The sequence below is a fragment of the Gadus macrocephalus genome, chromosome 19, assembly GCF_031168955.1.
Source record: "Gadus macrocephalus chromosome 19, ASM3116895v1".
In the NCBI taxonomy this organism is placed as follows: Eukaryota; Metazoa; Chordata; class Actinopteri; order Gadiformes; family Gadidae; genus Gadus; species Gadus macrocephalus.
The window spans coordinates 9,755,372-9,779,728 of NC_082400.1; the positions used below are offsets into that span (position 1 = coordinate 9,755,372).

Sequence of the window (24,357 nt, forward strand, 5' to 3'; positions counted from 1 at the left end):
TATTGAAAATACAATTTATTACACTGAGTAATAAATACATACAAAGATGCAAGTAACAGTTTCCATTTCATACCAAAAACAACCTCAAAATGAACAAACCGATGCATTTGGCACAGCTCTGTCCTTCAACCCCACATGGTTTACAAGGGTCTGGAAATCAGACCAATTTCTATCAAAAAAGAGATCAAGTCTTACTAATCTAGCTTTGTACAAGCCATGCAGTTTCTACAATTAACCCCTGGGCTACCATGGGTCAACTTTCTCATGCATTAACCAAACGTTTTAAATAGGAAGTCAAAATGAACACCCAAAGTGGGGCAATTTAAGAAAAAAACCTAAACAATAAGGAACTCACAGTATCCCTTAATTTTCTTGCCAAAATAATCCACACATTTATCATTATTATTATAATGCAATTTTTCTTTTGTGATGTTTTCAACATTTTCATTTATTTTTTATTATCCCTTTTCCATATCTTTCCTCCATTCAAAGGAAATACCATGCAAAGTACTGTTTGTTTGGGTGTCGTAAGGGAACGCATACAATTTGTTCTTGCAGGGGAAACGAATGGCTCCACAAGGCTAGGATCTTGCGTTCCGCTCCGTCTCAGCCAAACACTCGCGTACCAACCCCCTGGCATGGATAATACCTTGAGGAACAAACAAATTAAAATGTTATTAGGTATTAGTAGCAGAAGTATACTATACAAGTACAGCATTCATTGCCTCCATACAATTATTAACTGGAGAAGACAGGCCGGTAGAAACATCCAATAGAACCCAATAGAAACATCACAAGTGTGGGTGTGTGATTGACGGGTTCACCTTCCAGCCTACCCAATGGTCTGTGCCAACAGGTAGGCCGATCTATACAACAATCGATCAGAGACGACCTATCATCGGGGGTCGCCGTAGCTTACCCTACAGTGTGTAACTGTAGGGTAAGCTTTATGGCACTATGGCCTGTGTGTTTGGGTTGAGGTAAGGGCTTTTGGTTCATCAAGCCTGGTGGTAAAATAGGGTCATCTTCAGTCTCGTACCTCTTTTCAGTCTCTCCATGGCGCTTTTACTGCCAGCGTACGTGGGCCGGATCTCCTTGCCCAGCTCCTCGATGATGGCCAGGAGCTCTGCATATTTACTCTGAGGTACTTGGTTTCCACTAGAACCCTGGAAATCCATCAATGAATGAAAAAACATCAAAAAATTGCAGATGACATTCCACACTTTTTTGCCCATGTTCCCAATTTCCGGGCCGAAATTTCTGGTCAACAAAATGTCTTCGGTTTTTGTGCATCTGCTTCAGCACACGTGGTATTAACCCTGTCAACATCTGCCCATCATATCCATGTCTGATTGAACATATTTTTACATCACCCATACCAAAAACTTTGTAATAAGGCAGTTGGTTTGTAACGTATTCATATTGGACCTTCAGAATTTTTATTCTATATTAATCATAACTACACTTTAAAATACCTGTAGATTCTATAGCTTCTACGACAGCAATCTCCCATGACCTCTTATGCATGTCGGGTGACCATACTCTGGGTCCAGTAACGCAGCTCAGGAGATAAATGTATAACACCAATAAAGAGGGAGAAGCACTGGACCTTTCTATGATGTAAGTTACCTGCGAGAATCCCAACGAGGGCGGTCCATAGTCGTTCACCAGCGGTCTGTAGGACTGTAGTGTTGCAAGGTTAGCTGCTGAAGGGGATTGGATACTCTGGATACTCTGGATACTCTGGATACTCTGGATACTCTGGATACTCTGGATACTCTGGATATTCTGGATATTCTGGATATTCTGGATATTCCCAGCTGTTGAGAAAAATGAAATAGTACGCACAATAGTTAATATATGAACATCTACAAATAGGCCCTTCTGTGGCACTGACAGCATGGCTGTCAGTGCCACAGACATTTCACACAGCATGGCTAAAACAAAGAGTAAATTATAAAAGGGAAATTAGACTAAATAGTAACTAAATTCCTAGTCCTTTTGTGGCGCTAGTACAGTCGTTTTTATTTATTTTATTAATTCGATAATTAAGTAATTAATTAATTATTTAATTAAAACGTAGTCAATAAACGTGTCTGCAAAATGACTTGATAGTTATATCTGCGTTATAAGTAGATTCATGATGTTTGGGAATAGTTTGTTGATTGATTATATTTGAGTTTGCTGCTGATTATAGCCCAATAATCATACAGTCCTCTTATTTATAAACGGCCTTATAAAAAAAAATAAGAGATGCCATCTGCCATAATTTAGGTTTACTCTGTAAGAAATGTGTGCATTAAGTACAGAACAAAACCGTTAATACAAATATAAGTAGCAATTTACTATTTTGAAAATGTGAATTAACCAGAAATACATTTAAGTCAAACAAAAGGGAGAACAACCGGTGATATAATTTAAAGATGTCTGCATCCACCCTGGGCAGGCAGCTGCCCGCTCACGTAGGCGGGTTTGCAAATTGCAATATGCGTTGTCTAACGCAAGATGTCCTCGATGAGTACAAATTTCACTAGCAGATCAATCAGCAACCCGCAGGACGAAGCATCATGGAGGAAACGGAACAAGGCTGACTCGAGAAGACAAAGTGATAGATTTCGGTCACAATGTAAAGGCGCCCTTAAAGATGGATTTAAGACGCGGAAAGCGGAGCGTAAAACAAAAGGGGTCACGGGGGAGATCCCACAGTTCTTACTTTTCGCTCGAGCCGCTAGCATTCGGGATGGCGCTCGTAACATTAGTAATAATGGCGGATATGAATTAGCCTAGCTCCCAGGATCTGACCCTATATATATAACTGGACAAAAACTACAGACACGGTCTTTCTCCAGGTATTCTCCGAGACCCCGAATTTAACACTCGATTTAACAGACGGATAGTTGAATTTTTTCCGATGTTTTTTCCTTACCCTGGTTTCCAGAAGTTCCCGGAATGTGCTGATGGACATTGGGTTTGTAAGACATTCCCAGAGACATTGTAAATTAAAGAAATAAAAATGACCCGAAATTCAGTGAAGCGTCTGTCTCTCACTTTTTGTTTACAACAGCGGCACCGGCAACATGGCCGTCACTTCATATTGACACCACCCGCCTGAATGTACCATCCACTGGGAATGTCTATAGGAAATAGTTAAAAAGCCATTTACATCTTAAATTTCCCATTTTTTTCTTTTTTGGGGAAATTTTACCTAATCTTCCAGATCACACTTAGATTGTTAACTGAGATGTGCGTTTTTTTAAAACATTTATACAAAATGTTATTTCTGCAACTTTGATAGTTTGATAGCCTGGAAAGTGTAAACATTTGAACTATCGACGTTGGAAACGTCCGACTTTTACCCTAAAGTGTTCATTGTCACGTTTTACATCAAAAGAGTGGAAATTTAGGAAGTGGATGGTTTGCCCGCATTGTGATGCAAAAAAAATTACAAACCGGATCTTTATAGCGTCTTTTGTTTGTCACTGAGGCATCATCTTAGAAGTTTACGATCACTTGTAGTAGATACCTGTTTTGGTCTGAGAAGGCGCCTCCATCGCTTCCCAACGTGATCTGACCCTGATATCAACGCCTTTAGTGGTTAATGTAAAAGTTTATACGCGGACTGATAAAAGGTACAAAAGGATTCACCACTCTTATTCAGAGTCACGTGGCTATGGATCCCTTCTTCCATCCACTGGGGATCGTGGTGGGGGTCCGCCTAAACACGCAAATATACTATCAGTCTCTTGACCATTGGTGGACACAAAGGAGGGCTGCGTCGGCCCAATCGCGGCCCGCGGCGTCATGACCCTCTGGCTCTTCGGGATCCTAATGGTGGCGTGGAAAACCCTATAGGGTGAAGTCCCAGACATAATTTGTGTTGTTGAGGTGGAGCAATGTGTCACAAGCAGAAAAGTCATTATTTAGGAAACCCACAGACTGTTGTAAGACCCCTAGTAAAGGGTGATTTGACAATGTTAGTAACATTTAAAATGTAAAGTGGGATTTAAAAAAAAAGTCAATTTCACAGGAAAAATAAAAAAAAAGATTGAAAACATAAAAAAAGTCAGATACTTGCTAATTGTTATCACGTTCTCATATGTTTTTATTGATTGATTGGTGATCGATCGATTAGTTGATTGATGATTGACAGGTATGGATGTCAGTTGATATACCTGTAATGAGAACGTGTTAACAGTGAATTTAGAGAACCTAGGAAATAAATGAAAGGATGTCAAATGCTAACCTTATTATTGCACTGACCTTGAATGATTCTGTAATTATAACACATGGGGAAAAAACACTGTAGTCACGCCCTGTTTAATACATCATACTGAACCATGGACAGCATGAGACCAGCCTGGCACGTACCCTGGCGATATATTTTCCCTGTATGACCTCCCATTGACAACAGAGGGCCTGTGTGACGGGCATCCCAGGCAGGGGTGTCATTGAAGTGCTGGAAGCCTGGTAAAACCTGCAACAACCTCAGTGTATAAGAAGCAGCACACTGGATATTTGCCAGTTTACTGGTAAATAAGAGTAAACCAGTTTACTCATAGTATGTAAGTGGGTTTAGATGTCTATGTTTAATAAAGTCTGACATTTAAAACATCTTTTGTTGGATTACGGTTAGGTTGCAAAAAGCCGGTGAGGAAAAAATAATATCCGTCAGACACTTGAATAAGGCAGGTGAATAGTAACAATAAAATGGATCAACTGTACGTAGACAAGCTATAACCTGTTTACAAGCTTTTTAATAAACAGGCCTACAGAAATTGCTGCTTGAATATTGGAACCTCTTGAGCATTTCAGAACTTAAGCTTTCTATTATTCTTTACTATTATTTTATTTAGTATATTTCTTTATTAAATCAGAACCTGTTTAGTAATACAATTGGATGCTGCTTTGGAATCACTGGGTCACATGACGTGGAAGCTATTGAAAATAATGATATAATTTCTGCATATTAATATTAATATAAATTAGATGATGCACTAAAACCCCTTAATTAATGTGTCTTATTTGTAGGGTTTAGTAATACTAGTTTGGAATAATACTGAGTAATACTGGTTTGCCATGTGCCTGGGTCATATGTCAAAGAAGCTATGGTCAAAGTTAGTTACCCACATGTCAAACAAATGGCAGGGCCTGTGGGGGTGATTTGGACCGCAATCTTATGGTTCACAGCAAAGATTATCAGTATGTATTTATAGATGTTTTATTTTAAATAAAATAAGTTGAACCTGTAACGCATACATTGTACTTTATAAACCAGTTCCAGGTAAGCCAACGTTTAACACTAGAAAGTATTCTTCCTAGTGGTTTTGTTTAACTATAGTTAATCCAACACATTCTTCTTACAATGTCTTACTTGTAAGAAGAATCTGGTAAGGTTAGACCAAACATATCGTATGTCTATGTCTTGCACATTCCCAAGTATAGATGGGTGTGTTTTGTTCTTTCACACCTTCAGGAAGTGTGATCATACCAGTGTACCAAGCTTTATTGGTCATTGCACTCATTCAAACAACGTGATGCAGCCTTTTGTTTTGTACAAGTCAGTAGTGCAACTCGTGCATGGAGACAAAGGAAGTCCTTCAAGTGTGTTGTCTTTATCTTTTAACAGTTCACCTGTTATATCATTTTACATCACTGAAAAAGAACATGTCGGAAAAATGTCAGCAGCCAATGTACAGAACATTTCAAAGTGTCCAAATAAAAACATACATTGACTTTGTGTAGGACATTCCAGTTTAAGTTACAAACATTATTTTTTCTATGCGAGCGTGAAGTGAGAAGGCATTTGTTTTTCTCAACAAAATGCAGCTTCCTTCACGGCCATTCCAAAAGGACGACATTCTGCATTTGAAATGTTCGATTCTCTTACAAACTGTACATAAATGAACACATTTGGTATGTTACATAAAAAAAAAGTGCCTGCTTCACCATTCTCTTAAAAATCAATTAGAAGTAATATTCACACCTAAAGAAAAGCGCTAAACCCACAGATTAAGGAAATCAGGGACAAAGCGTTCAAGCCCAAACCATATCCGAAGCCTTTTATTAGCCCCCATTAGGTGTTGGCCTCATCAGTCTGGGGTCGGCGCCTTCCGAGGGAAATCAAGGCTTTAGCCAAGAGAGGGTTGAGGGCAGTTGAGCAGAAGTATGCCAACATGAAATTTGAACATCAGGCATTAATGATAGTGTTTAAAGGTAGGTGTAACATGCATTACAGATATTGTATAAGCATCTTTTGCTTCTGTATCCAATTTTGATGAGAAGGGTCATTGAACACTTGAACCCTGGAGAACTACGGCATCCATTAGAAAATGGATTAATACACAGACCAGCCTTCTGAACGAAACCATGTCTTAAGAGTACAGCAGGGCATACAAATGAATTTACTGCCACATCTGCTGCAGTGATAGTCTTTTACTGACAATTCTGAACCGATAGCTCAATACTCGTAAGGGACAGTCAAACTGGAAACCTCGGGATGTTTAGACTGTTGCATTAACACTACTATATATATATATTTTTTTTTTATATATATATACACACACACTGCGTTGCACTCATTTGAACACAATGCTCAACTTTTAAGGCAAATACTTTCTTAAACTCCTCCAATTCCAAATTTCCATTGTGTTGAAACTTACTTTAATTCAGTTATTGTTATTTAGAAAGGTGACAAACAGCATTATAAAGAATAATGTTCAGAATCACTTTATGTAGCTTTCTTCTGGTATCCAAACGCTCGGTCTATACCACATACCAACGAACAATTAGCAAAACTGGGGAATAGTTTTGGCGAGAGGCCATTAATGACTAAAAACATTGCAATTATGCCTGGGTATTGTATGCTTACGTGATGCGGACATATAAATTACAACTAAACATTGATTTTCTTTCATTTTTTAAATGTCTAACGCATGTCCTGGAAATGAATGAAGATGGCTCTGTGACTGAATGAACTTTGGTCTCATTGGGAACAGCTCCTGGTCTCATTAGGGCCAGTGTGGATCATAGACAGACGTGTGGGCATAGAACACAACCTAACCCTGGGGAGGACCCGGCACGACCCACGTGGCCGACCGATGTGAAGCTCCCTGGGGTCCTCTTCTCCTCCTGATGGATGCATCGCAGAACGTCTTACTCTCTGAATGTCAGAGGGCTATATGATAGATCCAGCAAACTTTCGTAGGTGGAAAGACAACAAAAAAAAAAGAAAAGTTCCTGGTCTTGCAAATACTAAAACCACCACCATCAGCAGCAGCAGCCGCAGGAGGAGCAGCAACCCGGAAGCGCAGTTCTCTGTTCAGACACCGAGGCTCATGAAGACCAACAACGTGTGCACCGCACAGACGGTACCCCCAGGGTCGCCGGGGGTACGAGAGGGAGGCCGGCTCGTAGGCCTCCCGCGGGGTCCCGGGGACTGCAGTGTAGTGACCACTCCTTCAGGACAGTGTCCGGGTGCTGGGAGTGTGAGGGGGAACCCTCCACTATGTGTTGGGGGCTTGGCTGAGGCTCTGGGGGTGGAGCTGCTGCCACTTCTGCTGCTCCTGCACCGCCAGCTGCTGGCACTGGTCCGACGTGGAGAGGATGTTGAGGAGGGGGTTCACGCAGTTTGGGGGGATGATGAGCCCTGTGGGGGGGGGGGGAAGAGGAGAGTCATCAGGATGTTGAGGACATAAACCAGAGGCAGAAAACCCTCTGAATAGTCACACCGGGACCAAGTTTTCAGTGGAGACTAAAATGGAATTAAAGAGATTGGTCTTTCACATTTGTAGATCTAATCTTGCATTTCCTTATACTCTTGTACCAAAGTGATGGCTGCAGTGATAGTGGGACGTGATCCTGCAGCGGCTAGGGTGTCGACTCCTGCCCGTTAAAGTTACTTCTTGGTTCCACCCCAATGTCCACAGCCTAACCTGTATAGCAAGTTTGGTTCTACACCGGTTGCCAAACCCTACATGGAATTTAATTACACACACACACCTCTGAATTCTCTGTAAATCTTTTTGGATTAAAGAAAGTCCCATGGTGGGAGTTACAGGAAAAACACGACGAGAACGTACCAACTATCCTCTGTCCATCCTCGGTTCTAAGGCGAACGATCTGCATCTTGACGTTGGTTCCGCTGACCGAGGACAGCACGTTCTCCACCTTTGTCCACACGCTGAGAACCGAGCCGCACAGCACGAAGTACGTCCGGCAGCGAAGACCGATCTCACACTGGAGGCCCACTGACGCCTTCTTACAGTTCCCCCGCCTGGTGGTCAAAGCAACACATCACCCAGATCAGTATATACACACACACACACACACACACACAGGTCAACATACACGTCACCCAGATCAACACACACACACACAGGTCAACATACACGTCACCCAGATCAACACACACACACACACACACACACACACACACACACACACACACACACACACACACACACACACACACACACACACACACACACACACACACACACACACACACACACACACACACACACACACGTTTCTGTAGTCAATACTTATTGATGGAGATTTCCATGATGTCATTAATAAAAATCCTCCCCCTATAACTAATATAATCTGAAAGTACAACAATTTTACCCAAAATTTCCGGATTTCATTTCCACATTTCCAAAACACCTCCCACTCACATCACCAAGCCAATCGAGCTACCATAGTTTGCGCCAAAGTTTCACAGGTATTTAAGAGTTGTTATAATACTAAAATATCTCACCTACTTGCTGGAAGGGGCTTAATCTTACACATTGTGACTTTAACTATTAAACTAGGGTCATCAAAATCTTCTTGGCCTCTAGCAGTGAATGGACCCATGACAGTTTATATGAGTGGGAAGTAGAGGTCATGCTGTGCACGTACCAATATGCATGAGAGCAGATCTTAGCAGAGGACTTGAACTGGTCAATCCAGTGTTGTTTCGCATCTTCTGACAAAACCTGCAAACAATGACAATCATTTATTAAAAATGTGCTGTAGGTAAGATTCGAGAAGAAGATAGAGAAAGTCATTGACCCACTCCCTCGCTACGATTCACCACCATTGAGAAGTGCTGCATTCACACTAATCTGATTGACAGGCAAGTTAGATTCCCTAACCAATCAGGGTATAAATAGCCTGATTGGTCAGAAATTTGGCAAGAGTGGTCTCAAATCTAAACCGGCTCGTAGTTAGCCAGCCTGCAATCGACTAGAAACAGATGCTCACATTTCACTCAATAATAGCTAACGGATGGCTATGGCATTGTTAATCACTCTTCAATCTTACCAACTGCCCCTTTAAAGACTAATATTTGCTGACACCATAGCAAAAATTATAGTATCTCAATAAACAGAATCAAAGCTTTAGGCGTTACCTTCTTGAACCTCTTCTTGATGTCAACGTAGGTCTCCAGTTTGAGCTGCTTGCCGGTGTTGGGCCGGTACACCAGGAACAACCTCTTCTTGGGGTTCAACTCCTTCACCAGGATGGCCGTCTTCCTGTTGTTGCGCACCTTCAGAAAGAACAGGATTCAACAGTCAATTGAAAGGTTTGGTCATTGCTCCCCGTTTTAATACATTTAGGATGGAGCAGTAGTTCCACACCGTTATCACTACTGGGGGAAAAAAAATTATGTTTGCACATGATTAACCAATAAAATGTTTGTCTTATTTTCAAAATGTAATTGAATCCTGATTCATGATCTGGGGAGTGCCTGAAGTGCTTTGTCCGGTTGCCCGGCCAACGGGGCACAGAGCAGACATACCTGCACGTAGAAGCCGTCGTCAGCCCCACTCTGGTCTGCCCAGGCATGAGTGGCCTCCTCCCACGACATTCCCCTCTCCACACTCACCTGAGGGAAACAGAAGCATCACATTAACATTACTACAGGTAGCTCCTAATCTGGGAAGTCCTGCTATGTTACAGCAGAACATCTGGGGGGAGACAGCAGAGCCTGTGACTGAAACAAGGCATAATGCCACCCCTGTAGATTTTGGTGTCAGAGATATTCTACAGAAGAGAACAAATTTGCGCTGGTAGATCAAGCGTTCAGAAAGAGGGTAATCATTTCTACAGCGTCAAGTCTACACCGTGTTGAGGTGGAAGCGTTGGACACTTTCTCAGTTTACTGCTGCTGGCCAAGTTTGTGTATGCAAATATGAGCAACAGGATTGGTTGAAACAAATCTAAAATTGGACATTAGCAATCAACATTGATATTCCCAAGATGACCACAGACCCTCTAGTAACGGTATTCAATAACAGTGAGATGCCTGCAGCAGATCATATTTTATAGCTGGATGTGTAGCCGTAGAGTAGGGGTACATACGGTGTAGAGCTCAACGTGGCCCGACGTGGTGTAGCCCGGCGTCAGGAACTTCTTGCACTCGACCTTCTGCACCTTCTCGTCACCCGAGCCAAGATCTGGAGACAGGACGAAATCAAGATCAGATGAGTCATTAGAGCCAATAGGTTAGCTTCAAATGAATACCCATAGATAAACTCACATGCATATGGAAAGAACATGAGGCTACCAAAATCGGCACGCCTTATAGAACTGGTGTGTCCCTCCCTTACCCAGAATGCCCATGTCAAATCGGCCGTTCCTCTTGGCTTCCTGTATGACGGCCGCCAGTGTGTCTGCAAAGTACTGGAACAGGGAGTTCTGCTGCTGCACCTCCATGCCCAGAATACGGTTCAGGAACTTCCCAATATTGTTGTAGTCTGTGAAAAGTAGAATAAAAAAAAGAAAAAAAAAGTAAATAATAGTAAAAGTACAAATTGTCTTCATCCGGTTCAGGGCTCATTCCCCTCACGTACCTTTGTCAAGGGTCATCACACCAGATCTTTCTTCAAGAGTTATAAGACCCACTCCTATTAAGCCACATTGAATTTCTGCAGAGAAAACAAATGGACAGTAACGTTTATTACACGCCTCATCCAATTCAAATTAAGTCTGGGAACTATTCAAAAACACTTTTCAAAAACACATTTACGGTGTTCGCAGAAACCCTTACGATATCAGACATGGAAGGTTGCTAATAAGTTAAAAGGTTTTGTTCATGGACACCTAGTTTATAACATTTATGATACTGAAAATGCAAGGCCTTCAACCAGTTGAAAACATCATTCGGAGACACATTGACTCGAAAATAAAAAAATTTGCCACTTTAACAGGAAAGTAAACAAACCGTACCTTTGAAGAAATCCCCGTCAAAATCGGAAGGTGGCGACACAAGCGGAGAGTCGAGTTTCACAATTGACTTCATGACGATCTCCAGAGCATTCCTACCATACTGACATAGTAGCACACAACAGTTCAAAGGTCAGCCGGCACCGGAGGCACTTATCTCACACTACGAATGAAACTAGATCCTCCTCCTACCTTGTTGTCAAAGTTATATCGGCTGAGGTCCCTTGTTTCAGTCGCCCTCCTGTCCCCATGGGTAAGAGCGCCCTGTTGTAAAAACCCAAGAATTAACCAACAGCCACAATGATATCAAATGATTAGCCATCTGAATCATCAACATTCATAAGATGCAGGTTTTTTGGTGAAGTTCAATCAATGGACAAACTAATTTTTTTTGTTTTGCTATCGGTTGCTAATAAATGTCAAACACATCAAGTAAAAATCCAAACAACTTTATAATTAATATCATAATTATCAATAACAACAACGACTGCTAGCAGTTATGAAAAGGTTTTCACTGCCCATGCACTGCCGACCCCAGTGAACCGTCACAAGAGATTCATGGGGGCGCTTTATGACTATAGGACGAAACTTCCACCAGGGGTGGGACTTTGTTCAGTACTGGGTCTTTTTTTACCCCTGCCCACACACTTTTTTAGGTATGATTATGGTGCCCTGCAGGCAAAGTGGTACATCACGCCTGAGAGTAATTAATGTAATTGTGAATTGCACAAATCTTAAAGGGGACATATTGTACCACCAGTTGTGATTGTGATAGCCTTACAAGCCTTTTAGAAAATCTGCCCCATATGACATCACTAGTGGGCGTGTCCACCTAGATCTGTGCTGGATAGATGAGCAACGTTTACTTCAGTCCACTGGGTAGGCTGGTAGACTGATCTATCCAGCACAGATCTAGGAGGACACGCCCACTAGTGATGTCATATGGGGCCGATTTTTCAAACGGCTTGTAAGGCTAATCACAATCACACCTGGTGGTATAATACGTCCTCTTTAAGGGAGGTGACCTCTATGGGGTCTCCAGTTCCTGACACCTTCTGAGGCGACTTGTGAGCGATAGAATACGGTTGCATAGATAAAGTGCAACAAATTTTGTTACCCAAAGTTACACTGTACATAGAAATCTAGTCTGACGGAAATAATGGGTCCCGCGGCAAACTTGTTCAGCATGGAAAATAATACATATACACCAAGTTTAATTTATCTCTATCAGGGTGGCGAGGCTGACCATTTAACTTTGACCGTTAATTATTGCGCCCCCTACAGGGGAATTGGCACCAAAACATTTGGAGCCCTGCTTACCGGGAATACAAATATCCGGCAAATTTGAAAACTTTTGAGCAATCTGAGGCTGAGCTATAGGCGTGACCCATCCGGAATAATAATACCTTACCCCTACAATAACAACAGGTATCTGTGGATAGCTGATAATAAACCACCACCATGGCTGCAGGCCTGAGGGGGTTATAAGGAGCGCATCACCACGGTGAGGTCATGGCTGGTCTCTTACCAGACTCTCCAGCCTCTTGGCCACGATGGAGGCAAACCGCTGCTCCCCGGCCAACTCCGATATGAGGAACACGTACTCTGGAGCCGTGACCTGGTTGGACCTGTGGGTCCTCCCTGGGGGGGGGACACGAGGAGCGGCCAAGGTCAACACGATACAGTTCGCCACTTTGTCCTACCACAGCGGGCATGCAAAACAAGAGGGTGTGTGTGTACTGACCGAACTGCTGTATAGCTCTGTCTGCACTCCAGGGCAGCTCCAGAGTCATGTGGACCCTTCTTCGCTGGTTTTTAACACGCCGGTCCGCCTGCAAGGAGATACCTGAGCTGGCTGCTTCAGAGATGATGGCGATGTTCTAGTGGCAAACAAAGACAAATTAGAATTATTGCTTGTATCAATAATTATTATTTTTTTTTTTAAAATACCATTTTCTGTTTCTAGAATAACATGAGCCATGTTCTTCCTCTACCTTCTCTCCATCCATGAACCTCTGCTTCTCCGTCAGATTCAGGATCTCCACGGGCACGTCCAGCTCGGAGCGAGACTCGTACGAGATGCTGCCGTCATCGTTGCTGACCACGCGACCTTTCCGGCCAGTCATCTAAAAGCATCCAGGAAGAAGCCCATTAGGACACCTCACTTAATCCCCCTGATTTTATCAACCGGGATTACTGAAACAGAAGGTGGGCCGGTTCTCTCAGTCCGTTGTTTGGACTGAAGCTGCCTTGCAGGAATGCCCTCTATATCCACGTTCCATGATTACAGCGAGAAACAAGTGACTAAAGCGATCTCAGGATTAGATATCACTACAGATCCCTTCCGTCTCCAAAGCATTGAGAAACTTTGCTATAAGTTTATATGCCCCTTAGAGGTGTGACAATTTTCAGAGCTATCTGCATCTAGACATACCGGTATATACATGTTACATTGCATGTCTATTTATAGTGCATTCATCATATTGTCTATTAATATTCATACATCTATTTGTGGATTCGTCTAGTGTTTTTCCGCTAGGTGCTAGGTGATTCGTATCTCAGCCCTGTATTCATTCACCTTTTGGTGAATTAATGGTTTCCATTCCTAAAGGTAGAATGGAAATCAAAGGAAGAGCGGGTGTCAGTACCTCGGCCACGTTCTCCGGTCCTCCCAGCTCGTCGATGAGCTCGTCCAGAGTGTTGGGGGGCAGGCTCTCCGCTAGTTTCTCCAGGTTGTCCAGCAGGTCCTTCTTCATCTTCTGGGCGTCCTCCACCGCATCTTGGCTCGTTTGAAAGCCGTCCTGGCTCTCCGTTTTGACTGGAGGAGGGAAAATCTGATGTTAACGTTGTGGTCATCTAAATCAAATTAAAAAAAAAAGTGCATACATGCTCAAGACTATCCAGTCCCCTCCGCAGTGGCAATAGACTTACCGACGGCGTGCTTGATGGTAGGGTTAGCCGGCGGGGCAGTGAACTTGGGCCGGTTCGACCCGAGCCCAGACGCTAGCAAGGCACTTTGAATGGAGTCTGGGTCGATGCATTTTTTCTTCTTCTTGTTCTTATCCTTCTTCCCCTTCTTTGGTTCTTTTCTGATAAGCCAGGGATCTGAGAAAAGGGGAGGCGATTGGTGATGCTGCTGAACTGTATGCATCATGATGATTAACATGACCAACCTAGTGTGCTACAAAACAGTAGGAAAAATAAATCGATTCTTCGATGCATCGCGATTCTCTCTAAAACGATTCCGCCTCGATGCAGATAAATTAATAATCGGAATTAAAAAATATTTATTTTTATTCACCTGCTGCAAAATTCTTTTCGCCAGAGAGGGATAATTTTAGAAAATTTAAAATTATTTAATTTATCTTCAATGTGTATTGGCTAATCTGATTTGTCTTGACACGATTTCGATTCAGCCTACGCATAGCATGCGCGCAAACTCACAGCCAGGCACAAGAACTCTAATTCAAGAGCAGCCTGTTCTTTAATGACATAGAAAAGAAAGATTAGAAAGAAAAGAAAAACAAACCTATTTTTTTTTCTTTACATGCCTCCATATTGTGTTGTAATGCAAGCTGCATTGATTATTGAATTGTTAATAGAAAGTCCTATTTGTGACAAAAGCTTTTTCTCTAATAAAATATTAGATAAATTAATTAATCTGTTGATGTCCTTAATGATCATCACAAAAGTAGGAAGTGATTGGCAAACTCGTACTCAGATGTGTATGCATGTGCATATATATATATATATATATATATATATATATATATATATATATATATACACACACACACACACATATATACACCGTATATATATATATATATATTTTTTTTTGCAAATCACACATGGAAATGTACATACAATTTCTTTGTGCATCGATAATCACTTGAGAATCGAATCGTTGTCCTCCTAATCTGAATTGTTAGGTGTGAAGAGACTCCCACCCCGACACACAGCCCACTCTAGTCCTCACCATCCTCCTCATCTTCGTCCGACTCGTCTCGGAATGGATTGAAGTCATCGTCGTCGGCCGAACTGACTGATTTGAAACTGTCGTCGCTCTCGCCGTCTTTATCCGAGTCTTCTGATTGACTGTCGTCCGAGCTGCTTCCTGAAAGTCCTCCGTGTATACGGGACTTCTTCTTGACCTGCTTTTTTAATTCTGGACCTGGAAAGGACAGAGAAATGAACAAAAATCAACCTATTGAGCAAAAATAGGCAACTGTCAAATTGAGTTTCTTTAAGTGCAAGTTAACCCAAGAGTTGTTCAACTTCTTAGTATGTTTATGATCTTCAACATGGTAATCTATACAAATTATCACGGTTACTGAAATCATAGCATAAGGCCAAAAAAAGCTGTAAAATGTAAAGCGGTTTATGTGCCTAATATGCAACATTGATAGAAAAGAGGAATATTAACACACACACACACACACACACACACACACACACACACACACACACACACACACACACACACACACACACACACACACACACACACACACACACACACACACACACACACACACACACACACACACACAAGAAATGCATCAAAGTTGGCTTGGGTCGAAACAATGGGGATCATACACCCTCCTCTTCCTTCCTAGAATGGTAAGCCCAAGACTAATTACAGTTTCTCATCATAAGAGTCAATATGAAACGAAAAGTAAAGTAAAAAAACTGACGCAAACCAAAAGTAAAACAAGAAGACCAAAGTATAAACTAGGACTGCATGGACAGTGCTCAAGGTAAATCCCCCCTACCTTTCCTCTTCTTGCCCTTCTGTTCAACCACTTTCTCAGCGGGCGAGGGAGTCTTCTTTGCCGAGAGATCGATACCCAATAGACTGAATAGCTTCTGTCGATCAGGGGCTGGGAAGTGTTTCTCCACCAGGGACTGCAACACACCTCTGCACACAAACAAAACGACATCTTTAGCCTCTTTGAACCGCCCGGTGGGCTACTTGCGGTCTCTGTTGGATCTTACTTTGCGGTGGAAACAAAGTCATTGAGTTCTCCTCCTCCTTCCTCCAAGGCCTCAAGTGTCCGCGCTTCTCCAGTGGATTGTAGACCAATCACAACGCACTGAGAAAAAAGAAAAAAAAAGACCTTTGTTAGTGAGATGGATTAACCAGCATACACTATTGATGACTTAATCAATTAGCAAAAGCTTTATTCCAAATAGTAAAAGTGACTTTGTTTAAAGATGCACGTCAATGAGCAGGCAAGGGCAAAGCTGTCTCAAGGATGTCTTCAGGTAGACTACAGCCAATAGGGGTTGAAGCCAGCCCCTTCCGGGAGTCAAACACAACTATCCTGCCAACTGTGTGGTGATAAATAAAAAGCCATTGAACCGTTGAGCTCACCTTTCCGTTGTGGACCTCTTCCCTGGCCAGCTGGACAACTCTGCCGACCTTGGAGGCGATACAGAGGTACTTGAAGAAGCGCTGGTGGGCCGACCAGAACTGGCCCCACATGGACTTCTTCATGCGCTGCTCGGCTTCCATGAGGTTGGCGGCCGCCTGGAACTTCTCGCGTGCGCTCACCCACTGGAGAAGAACACAGAACACTGAGCACGTTGTCTGACCCAACTGACGGCAACAGGAACTCAAAGCTGGGATATGAAAGATGTTTACAGAACATGAATATTGAATCGATTTTTTCGTCTTTCACAAATTGAATACCTCTGAAACTTTCTTTATAAATGTACCTTTATCAGACAAAAGAGTAGACAAGAGAAGCTTACCAGGCGCACAGACTTGTTGTACATCTTGATGTACTGCGGCGTCAGCGGAACCTCCTCGATTTTGAAAGTCACACCCGTAAAGCTCAGTTGCCTGGCAATGTACATCCCCCTCAGTTTCATATCCATGGCAACGATTTCCATAGCGCCGACACCTCTGAAAACACAAAAAATGAAAACATAAGTAGGCACAGAATTAAAAAGGAAGATTGCAGTGGGTTACGAGAAGACAGGAGATTAAACTTGACCAATTTTAATGTAATCTGTTAAGAGTGGTACCTGCGCTCCACAGCTTGGATGAAGTTGCTGAACTCCCTGAAGGGGGTGCCCTCGCCCCAGATGCCCAGGCGGTTCATGTACGCCATGTTTCTTGGTTCAGAGGCGCCTGGACAAAAACATCAAAAAACACGCATTTCATGTATTCCAATTCAGTCATCAAGCAGATACTTTAATCCACTTTGATTTTGTGAAAGTTTGTGCAGAGGAAATTAAGGAGGACCATTAATGGCTCTTTTTAATCAAATCATCGACTCAGTGAATTAAGATACAGGTCATATAGTGCAGGTAGCTGGTTGACAGGTAGGCTGCAAAGGTTGGGATTCGATCACCAAACCTGGGTGGGACTCAAACAACCTGACCACTGGACGACCCTGCATAGAGAGGACACAGGGAATGTCTAGGTTACCATGGAGACTGACCTGTGGCACTGGCGTACACGACCCGGGCTTTGGGGAGTTTGTTCTGCAGCTCCTGAACGGCCAGGCCGGTCTTCGTCGGTTTGGACGAGCCAACCGGACAAACATTTTTGGCTTTGTGACACTCGTCATAGACAATCTAAGGATGTCGGTTAAGGAAATTCAAATGCAGAGAAAAACAATCGATTTTTTTTACGTTCAAAAACAATACATTTTTTTATGTTGACGACAATTGAAAAGTGACAGAACGATAAGGATACAACGCCATCGAAGTCCTCCCCACACCAGTGGAGGAGCTGCTGGAACCGGGTTTTGTACTTCCCTCCCGACTGGCTCTCTCCGATCAGAGAAGAGTATGTTGCGAAAATCACGCCCTTCTTCACGCTACCGTTGTGTTTCGAGGAGATCTTGCCATATTTGAACTGATGGATAAAAAAACGTTTAAAGAAACAGTTATGATCACATAAATAGGTAAAGTTGGAGGATACCAATTCTTTGTTCGCTGGATGCTTGTCCAGAGGTCAAAAGAGAGATGCAAGAGGTGTGTGGACGGCCGTACTCACCTTATTTAGAGAATGGACCTGAATGTTCTTCGCACCTATATCACGGAGATCTCTCTCGGCATCGTACTTCAAATCGTTTGAAACACTGAACCTAAAATGCAAAGTAATAGGACAATGTGTCAAACAAATCTAAGTAAAAAATAACGCATACTTTTCTTGTTTTTCCACAGTGTCACGACGGCAGGAGACGGTGGTTCTCACCAGAGGGATCTCTTCCTGCCTAGCAGGTAGTTCTCATAGATGCAGCCCGCAATGGTTCTGCCCTTTCCAACACCCGCACCATCGCCTATCAGATAGGCTGCTCTGTCTCCGTTAGGGAGGAACGTCTCGTGTTGCTGTGCAGAAGTTGAAGAGAAACCATTTTAGAAACAAATGACCCAATATCATCATACCAGCTAAATATTCATCTATAAACTATTACATACTCATAGCAGAATGAATTTTGCTACATAACACAGATTCACGTCACTAGCTAGTTTGTCAGTAACTTCAGATAGATATCATTAAGGAGCAGTTCGGGGTAGAGGGCATCTTGCTCCAAGATAAAACCCAGGTACTCTATGGACTATTGGGAGAGAACCAAGCACCTTTCGAGGTGAGAGTACAAAACCCTTAGCCACGACACTATCCTAGTCGTGATGTGGAGCTGGGTAGGGGATCTTTTCCGGCCTACTTAATGACCAGAGGCCCCACCGTGGTGCACATCACCTTAAGAGTGGGGTTAGTGGAGAGAATACCTGCGCTGCATATGTAATGGCCTCTAGCTGCAGTGCAGACAGCCAGCCGCGGTCAATGATTTCCTCTGGGATGGACATCCTGTACCAGACGTCAGGAGGGTTGACGCTTGATAGGGAGCTCGTCTCCACAACTGGGTCAGGGTGTCGCAGGCCTATCCTTACTGGGAGGAGCAATGGCAGGGGAAACATGAATGAAATCAAGGGATCAGATATTAAGGGAGTGTAGTCATGAATAGGAGAATGCTGTCGCACATGAAGCTACTGCAGAGCTGGTTCATAAGGCCTTCCACAATCATGGATACCAAAAAACAGCAGGAAGCAATTAGAGTAGAACTCAGTTTAGAAATTGTGATTTTCTCTCTTTGCAGCGGGAGGCGTTTGAAGGTGGGTGCCTTTTTGGTCACTGACAAAGCTCTGACACAGAGCTTGCGGTTGCTAACTCAATAAAAGCATTAACTTATTTCTGAGATAGTGAAGCCTTCTGTGCCAAAGATGACTCATTACATTCCCATAATATCATCAATGAATAATAGCCTTAATCTTGACATAAATAGTCAACCAGCTCCAACCTACTGTAGATCATAGTAATATAATTATAGAGTCAAGATAGTTTCTTACATTTCATGGGCATGTACTCTGCATACGTCTCTGCGTGGCCCAATTCCTCTTCCTCCTCTTCCTCAGGCTCCTCTTCCTCCTTTATGCTTGGGGATTTCTATATACAAATACAATAAACACAGATCAATATCCAATCTTTTGACATAAAATCGCTCTTTGTCTATGAAAATATTTTGCACTCTAGAAAATGCTGGGCAGCTCCAACATTTTAGGTTTTATCATCACTTAAAAACACTCACAAGAGGATGTGAAAATTGTTGTACTTTAACATCATCGTTTACCCAAAAGCGGGTAGCGTCTTTAATGGAGAATTCCTTCTTGATGCCGTTGTTCAGCTCCACTGGAAGATAACCACAGGAAATAAGTTAACAAGTAACAAGAATAAGAAATAACTCAAATAATTATGTCAATCAACAAGCCAAAAGAAAAGCATAATTAGGGAAGGTATAATTTGCCTTAATCCGAGATACCATTAACTGATCAGAGCCGGTCCTAGAGACATTATATAATCAATGGACAGAAAAAGTTAAGAAATAAAAGACATTGCATACCCTAGTCAGCATTTATAGAAATGCGGCTTACCCCACCTCGAGAGTGCATTATATACGGCAATATAGTGTTTGTCAACAGGTTTCAAATGCCTAGTTAGTGAATTCTATACACATACTGTAGCTCTTAAATCTGCTTTGCATTCAAGCCTAGATTAATTCCAAGTTTATTTTCTTACAGTGTCCTGCAGCGGTTGCGGTGGCAACTGGTTGTGCGATGTCTGACGGTGGCTTCAACTTCATGAGTTCCATCAAGCTGTTGCCCTTTAACGTAGTGGTCTTCTTCAGACCCCCCGTCCTAAGGAGATCCTTCAACTGAATCTGAAACACAATGAGGACGCGTGTCAAACAGAGGTCACTTTAGGAAGTAAGTACGTTTACGTGCTGTAAAAATCCGATCCAACAACGATAAAGAAGTGGGGATGATGTGATTTCAAATATAATGGAGTCTGGAAGCCAGTGAGGTGGGCTCATCCTAAAATCGCTAAAGGCTTTTGCTCAACAACAAAATGATAAATAAAACCAAAGGCCTCACCTGATCCCGGTTCAAAGGCACGGCTGTGGACACCGAAGGGGACGAGGGACTGGAGGACCCCCGCAGTGTGGAGGCCACGTGCACCACCTTGGTGACCGTGATGGTGTGTTTGATGGGGTTGGTGGACTGCTTGGTGGTGACGGCCCCAAGCGACGGCAACTGATTCAGTTGATTTAAGACAAAGGTGGTGGTGGAGGGCTGAGGTTTTTGCTGTGAGGATGATCATAAAAAAAGGGGAAAGATGTGGTGAGAGACGTTAATTGAAGACCACAGAATGCTCACTAGGTAGTTATAGTATAGCTTAGTGTTGATTAAAAGACGTGGGGTTATTTACCCTGATCATAAGTGTGGTATGTGGAGCTGAAGCCTCTGTCCCAGCAACCCCGAAGCCATCGTCGAGGGCACTGATAGAGATGGACTTTCAAACACAAATATACAGTCAACCAACACAATCAGCTGCAACCACAGGTTTCTATAGGAATCCATTCATTAACTGTATATAAACACACACACACACACACAACGATTTCAGTTTAATGGAAAGGACGCACACAAGAAAATAAATATATTATCATCTTCATATTCTTACCTGGTGGGCTGAAGAAGAATGTGAAACATCTTGAGGGTCAACATCGAAAAGGTCGTTTGGGCAAATGCCGCTCTCGCTTAGCGCTGCCAGAAGCAAGTCTTGTCCAGGATCCATCTGCCACAACAAATTATAAAACCCACATATACATCAGCCAATGATAAAGTGAAAACACATTCCACAACACACAGTAAAGCACATTACAACACCTGAATCTGGCCTGTTTTTTCAGGCTTATTTCGCTTTAGGAATCTGCGATGCAGCAAAGTAATGTAGGAGTTTAACAGCAACCAAGGCTAACAAGAGAGAGTGAAGAAAGAGACCAAGTTAACTGAGAATAATACTATTTTTTTGGAACATTATGTCTCGTTACAAGAAGCATAACTCGCACCAAATGGGTTGGATGGAGGAGACTGGAGGTGGGTAGTGAAAGGCGGCTGTATTGTCTTTAGGTGCCCATTATTTCACCATCTATAATACCCTTATAAAGCGTTGTTTGAACAGGGACCAGTCAGTTGCATGGTGTGAAATCTTTACATGATTTGAAAAAGTCACTCAATTTAACATGAGCAGGGTCACCTTGGAAAACTTTACATTGACCTTCTCTGACAACAGTTCTTTGGCTGTTCCCGTGTGGAAGATTTCGACCAGTGTCATGTTGACTTGCCATTAGAGTGCAAAGATAAAATTCTGTCTGTGGATGATGCAAGCACATCCAATGTTTATTTTATTTTTTTATAAAAATTGTAATTCCAGTACATTATGCCATGAGGAAGTGGCAATATATACTGCCAGGGAAACCCCAACTCCGGTTAGGATCTAACAAGTTACCGCAGTCTTCTTCAATTTCTGCAAATTATGGAATATCTGCATTCAAATGGAATGCAATGTAAGTAATCAAAAAATATTGAGCAACAGAGTCCAGAATTTAATGAAGATCATGATAACTTAATAACCGTGTATTAATGTATAATACAGCAAAGGATTGTGCTGGAGAATTTAGAGTTGAGACACTGCTGGACAACAATGTCACTACACGTATAAAACCACGATAACTGTTCAATGGATGCAGTTCAATATAGATTTAAGAGCCATGGCTAGTATAAATCATTACCTTTGACCACATTATAACAAAAGTGAGAAAAAAGTCGGTCCAAATCAAACTTGCATATCCGTACATAATTATTGCACACGAGCGTGCAACACTGAAATCCAATATTTAAAATAGTTTAAAGGCAAACGAGCCATTTAGTGCCGTGAGAACATGCCGATTGCTTGAGATCATTATAGGCGCAGTAAGCGCTAAATGTTTACGTTACTTCCATTGTCGTTGTACGAAGGGGCGCCGTGTATTTACAACCATGCGCGTATTATGGAAACACTGAAAATGTACCAAACGGTGCTGGAGCTCACCTTCAATAGACCATTCAAGACAGAACACGCTGTGTCCCCCATGTGTCCCTGCTGCACGTAAAAAGGAACGAGTGACTTGCTCCAAAGTGACCCAGACTACGGCACGTGTTTGAAACGCATTGCTTTGCTGTGTTCAACTTCCTGGTCCGTCTGACTCATGTAGTTTCCCCTTCAGTCTCTTAGGTTAGCAGGCTAATGTACAGTGTGGAGGGTAGAATCCTACGGGACGGGGACGTAGAAAAGACTCCAGTTGACAAACATCTAAGCTTTGCCGGCAATGTTGCACAAGCCTAATCACTTGCATAACAATTAAACTCCCGCAAACGCATGGCGTAGCAACGCTAGTCCAGTTACAGAAGGGCGACCGTATACCAAACACACCGATGCCTATGAGATGACAGTGTAGCCCGGCTAACCTAGCTAGCATAGCTAACCGAAACTACATCAACACCTTGCAGTAATATAAGGTGTGTCAACCACTTGGTCGGCGGCTAGGCAATCTTACGAGAACTCAAACCCCAAAGTTTTCATTCCTTATAATGTCACAGATGGTTATATACATTGTTTTTAATTAGCATTGAGTGTTAGCCATTTCCAACACTGTTGCCAGGAAACAGCAGGAGTACACTTCATCCCACTGTGAGCGTGTTCGATCAGCTAGTCGCTGTTGTGTTTAATATATTTATACATGCGTTGGATTAATCTGTTTGATATTTTTTATGTGATGATCACCACGCACATACAGTACGTAACATTAACAGTTACAAAGTCAGGAACCAGTAAGGTGGTCCATATCCAAACAAGCCTTTTGATCGGAAACAGAAAACACTAACAAATAGCTCGAACCCAGGTCCCCGTCATTCGTGTTATTCGGCGATCTATTGACAACACCCCCGAGTGTTGTGATGTTATGTTGACAGCACTGGTTCGTACCGTCTGATGACACCAGAAGCCAAGCTAAAGCTAGCCGCCAGCTTACGGCGGAGCGCGTCGGGAAGACGTGTTGCCTCCGCAACCAACTAACTGGACTGTATTTATTTATTTTAATTTATACACATACATTATAAACGTCATCATTGTCGGCGGACGGAGGCATCGGTTGACCGAGTGTACATGTATGCTCGTGAAGTCAGTGTAACTCACTCACTTGACAGTGACCAGCCAGAGTGTGGCTTCAGCAGGGAGCTTGTTGTCCTCTCCGCTCCGTGGCTCCTAACGGCTTCTGCCTCGCGCCATCTTTTATCACACGCTTAGCCGCATGCTGGTCACGTGACGTCGAGCCCGAGCGCGGCCGCTGTCTTTACAATACAATTCCTCGCCCCTGATCGATGAAAATAGGCTATCGGGTATGTATCGGAGGCCCTTTGTCGACGGGGTGTCGCCAACGACGAGATGGTGAACATCGCTAGCAAGTAAACATTAACGGCTTAAAGATAGCAGAGACGGCAAAGCTAATTCAATGTCACGTGACTCTGCGAGGAGATTTTACCGGAAGTGGCGACAGCAGGAATCTCCGCCTTTTCCGTCTACTGCTTCCGCTTCGCCAGTGTTTCTATTATGATTTATTTTATGTGTTGTTTATCCCAAATAAAAAATATTATATTTTGGTGTAAAATCATAAACGACTTAATGCAGTGGAATTATTATCATGCCACGCAATTTGCAATGTACATTATATTAATGTATTCAAACGTCTG

The 24,357-nt window shown here is 42.7% G+C and overlaps 2 protein-coding genes across 7 annotated transcripts; both read right to left on the reverse strand.

Annotated features, from left to right (window-relative positions):
• Positions 1–2: 2 nt before the first annotated feature.
• On the reverse strand, positions 3–3,737 carry LOC132447655 (cyclin-dependent kinase 2-associated protein 1). Of its 2 annotated transcripts, none has more exons than XM_060038560.1 (4): positions 3,524–3,737; positions 1,630–1,820; positions 1,040–1,166; positions 3–649 (listed from the first exon to the last, which is right to left on the reverse strand). In XM_060038560.1, the coding sequence occupies exons 1-4, from the start codon at positions 3,549–3,551 to the stop codon at positions 582–584; spliced, it is 414 nt and encodes a 137-aa protein (XP_059894543.1). In that variant the 5' UTR covers positions 3,552–3,737; the 3' UTR covers positions 3–581. The 2 variants fall into 2 exon arrangements, with proteins under 2 accessions (XP_059894543.1, XP_059894542.1); XM_060038559.1 differs by lacking the exon at positions 3,524–3,737 and adding an exon at positions 2,927–3,111.
• Positions 3,738–5,487: 1,750 nt separating this feature from the next.
• On the reverse strand, positions 5,488–24,160 carry sbno1 (strawberry notch homolog 1 (Drosophila)). 5 transcript variants are annotated; one of them, XM_060038495.1, is made up of 34 exons: positions 23,808–24,160; positions 22,661–22,879; positions 21,251–21,364; positions 20,996–21,079; positions 20,662–20,871; positions 20,306–20,447; positions 19,860–19,918; positions 19,579–19,675; positions 18,961–19,121; positions 18,425–18,558; positions 18,224–18,314; positions 17,921–18,082; positions 17,664–17,799; positions 17,245–17,350; positions 16,969–17,122; positions 16,589–16,771; positions 16,210–16,307; positions 15,987–16,132; positions 15,191–15,385; positions 14,143–14,316; positions 13,860–14,029; positions 13,206–13,337; positions 12,956–13,091; positions 12,740–12,852; positions 11,404–11,475; positions 11,215–11,314; positions 10,839–10,913; positions 10,596–10,742; positions 10,348–10,442; positions 9,785–9,871; positions 9,395–9,532; positions 8,902–8,978; positions 8,079–8,272; positions 5,488–7,645 (listed from the first exon to the last, which is right to left on the reverse strand). In XM_060038495.1, exons 2-34 carry the CDS (start codon positions 22,700–22,702, stop codon positions 7,503–7,505), a joined length of 4,167 nt encoding a protein of 1,388 aa, XP_059894478.1. In that variant the 5' UTR covers positions 22,703–22,879; positions 23,808–24,160; the 3' UTR covers positions 5,488–7,502. The 5 variants fall into 5 exon arrangements, with proteins under 5 accessions (XP_059894478.1, XP_059894475.1, XP_059894479.1 ...); XM_060038492.1 differs by having other exon boundaries at positions 19,818–19,918; XM_060038496.1 differs by lacking the exon at positions 22,661–22,879.
• Positions 24,161–24,357: the final 197 nt, after the last annotated feature.

Excerpts from the sequence above, each read along its gene's own strand:
- sbno1 (XM_060038492.1), bottom strand. The coding sequence starts at position 22,702 with ATGGGGGACACAGCGTGTTCTGTCTTGAATGGTCTATTGAAG. Across the intron at positions 18,559-18,960 it reads CCATTACATATGCAGCGCAG|CAACACGAGACGTTCCTCCC; the intron begins GTATTCTCTCCA and ends ACTTCTGCACAG. Across the intron at positions 10,743-10,838 it reads TGTGATGACCCTTGACAAAG|ACTACAACAATATTGGGAAG; the intron begins GTACGTGAGGGG and ends TACTTTTCACAG.
- LOC132447655 (XM_060038559.1), bottom strand. The coding sequence starts at position 2,993 with ATGTCTCTGGGAATGTCTTACAAACCCAATGTCCATCAGCACATTCCG. Across the intron at positions 1,821-2,926 it reads GGGAACTTCTGGAAACCAGG|CTGGGAATATCCAGAATATC; the intron begins GTAAGGAAAAAA and ends TTTTCTCAACAG. Across the intron at positions 650-1,039 it reads CATGGAGAGACTGAAAAGAG|GTATTATCCATGCCAGGGGG; the intron begins GTACGAGACTGA and ends TTGTTCCTCAAG.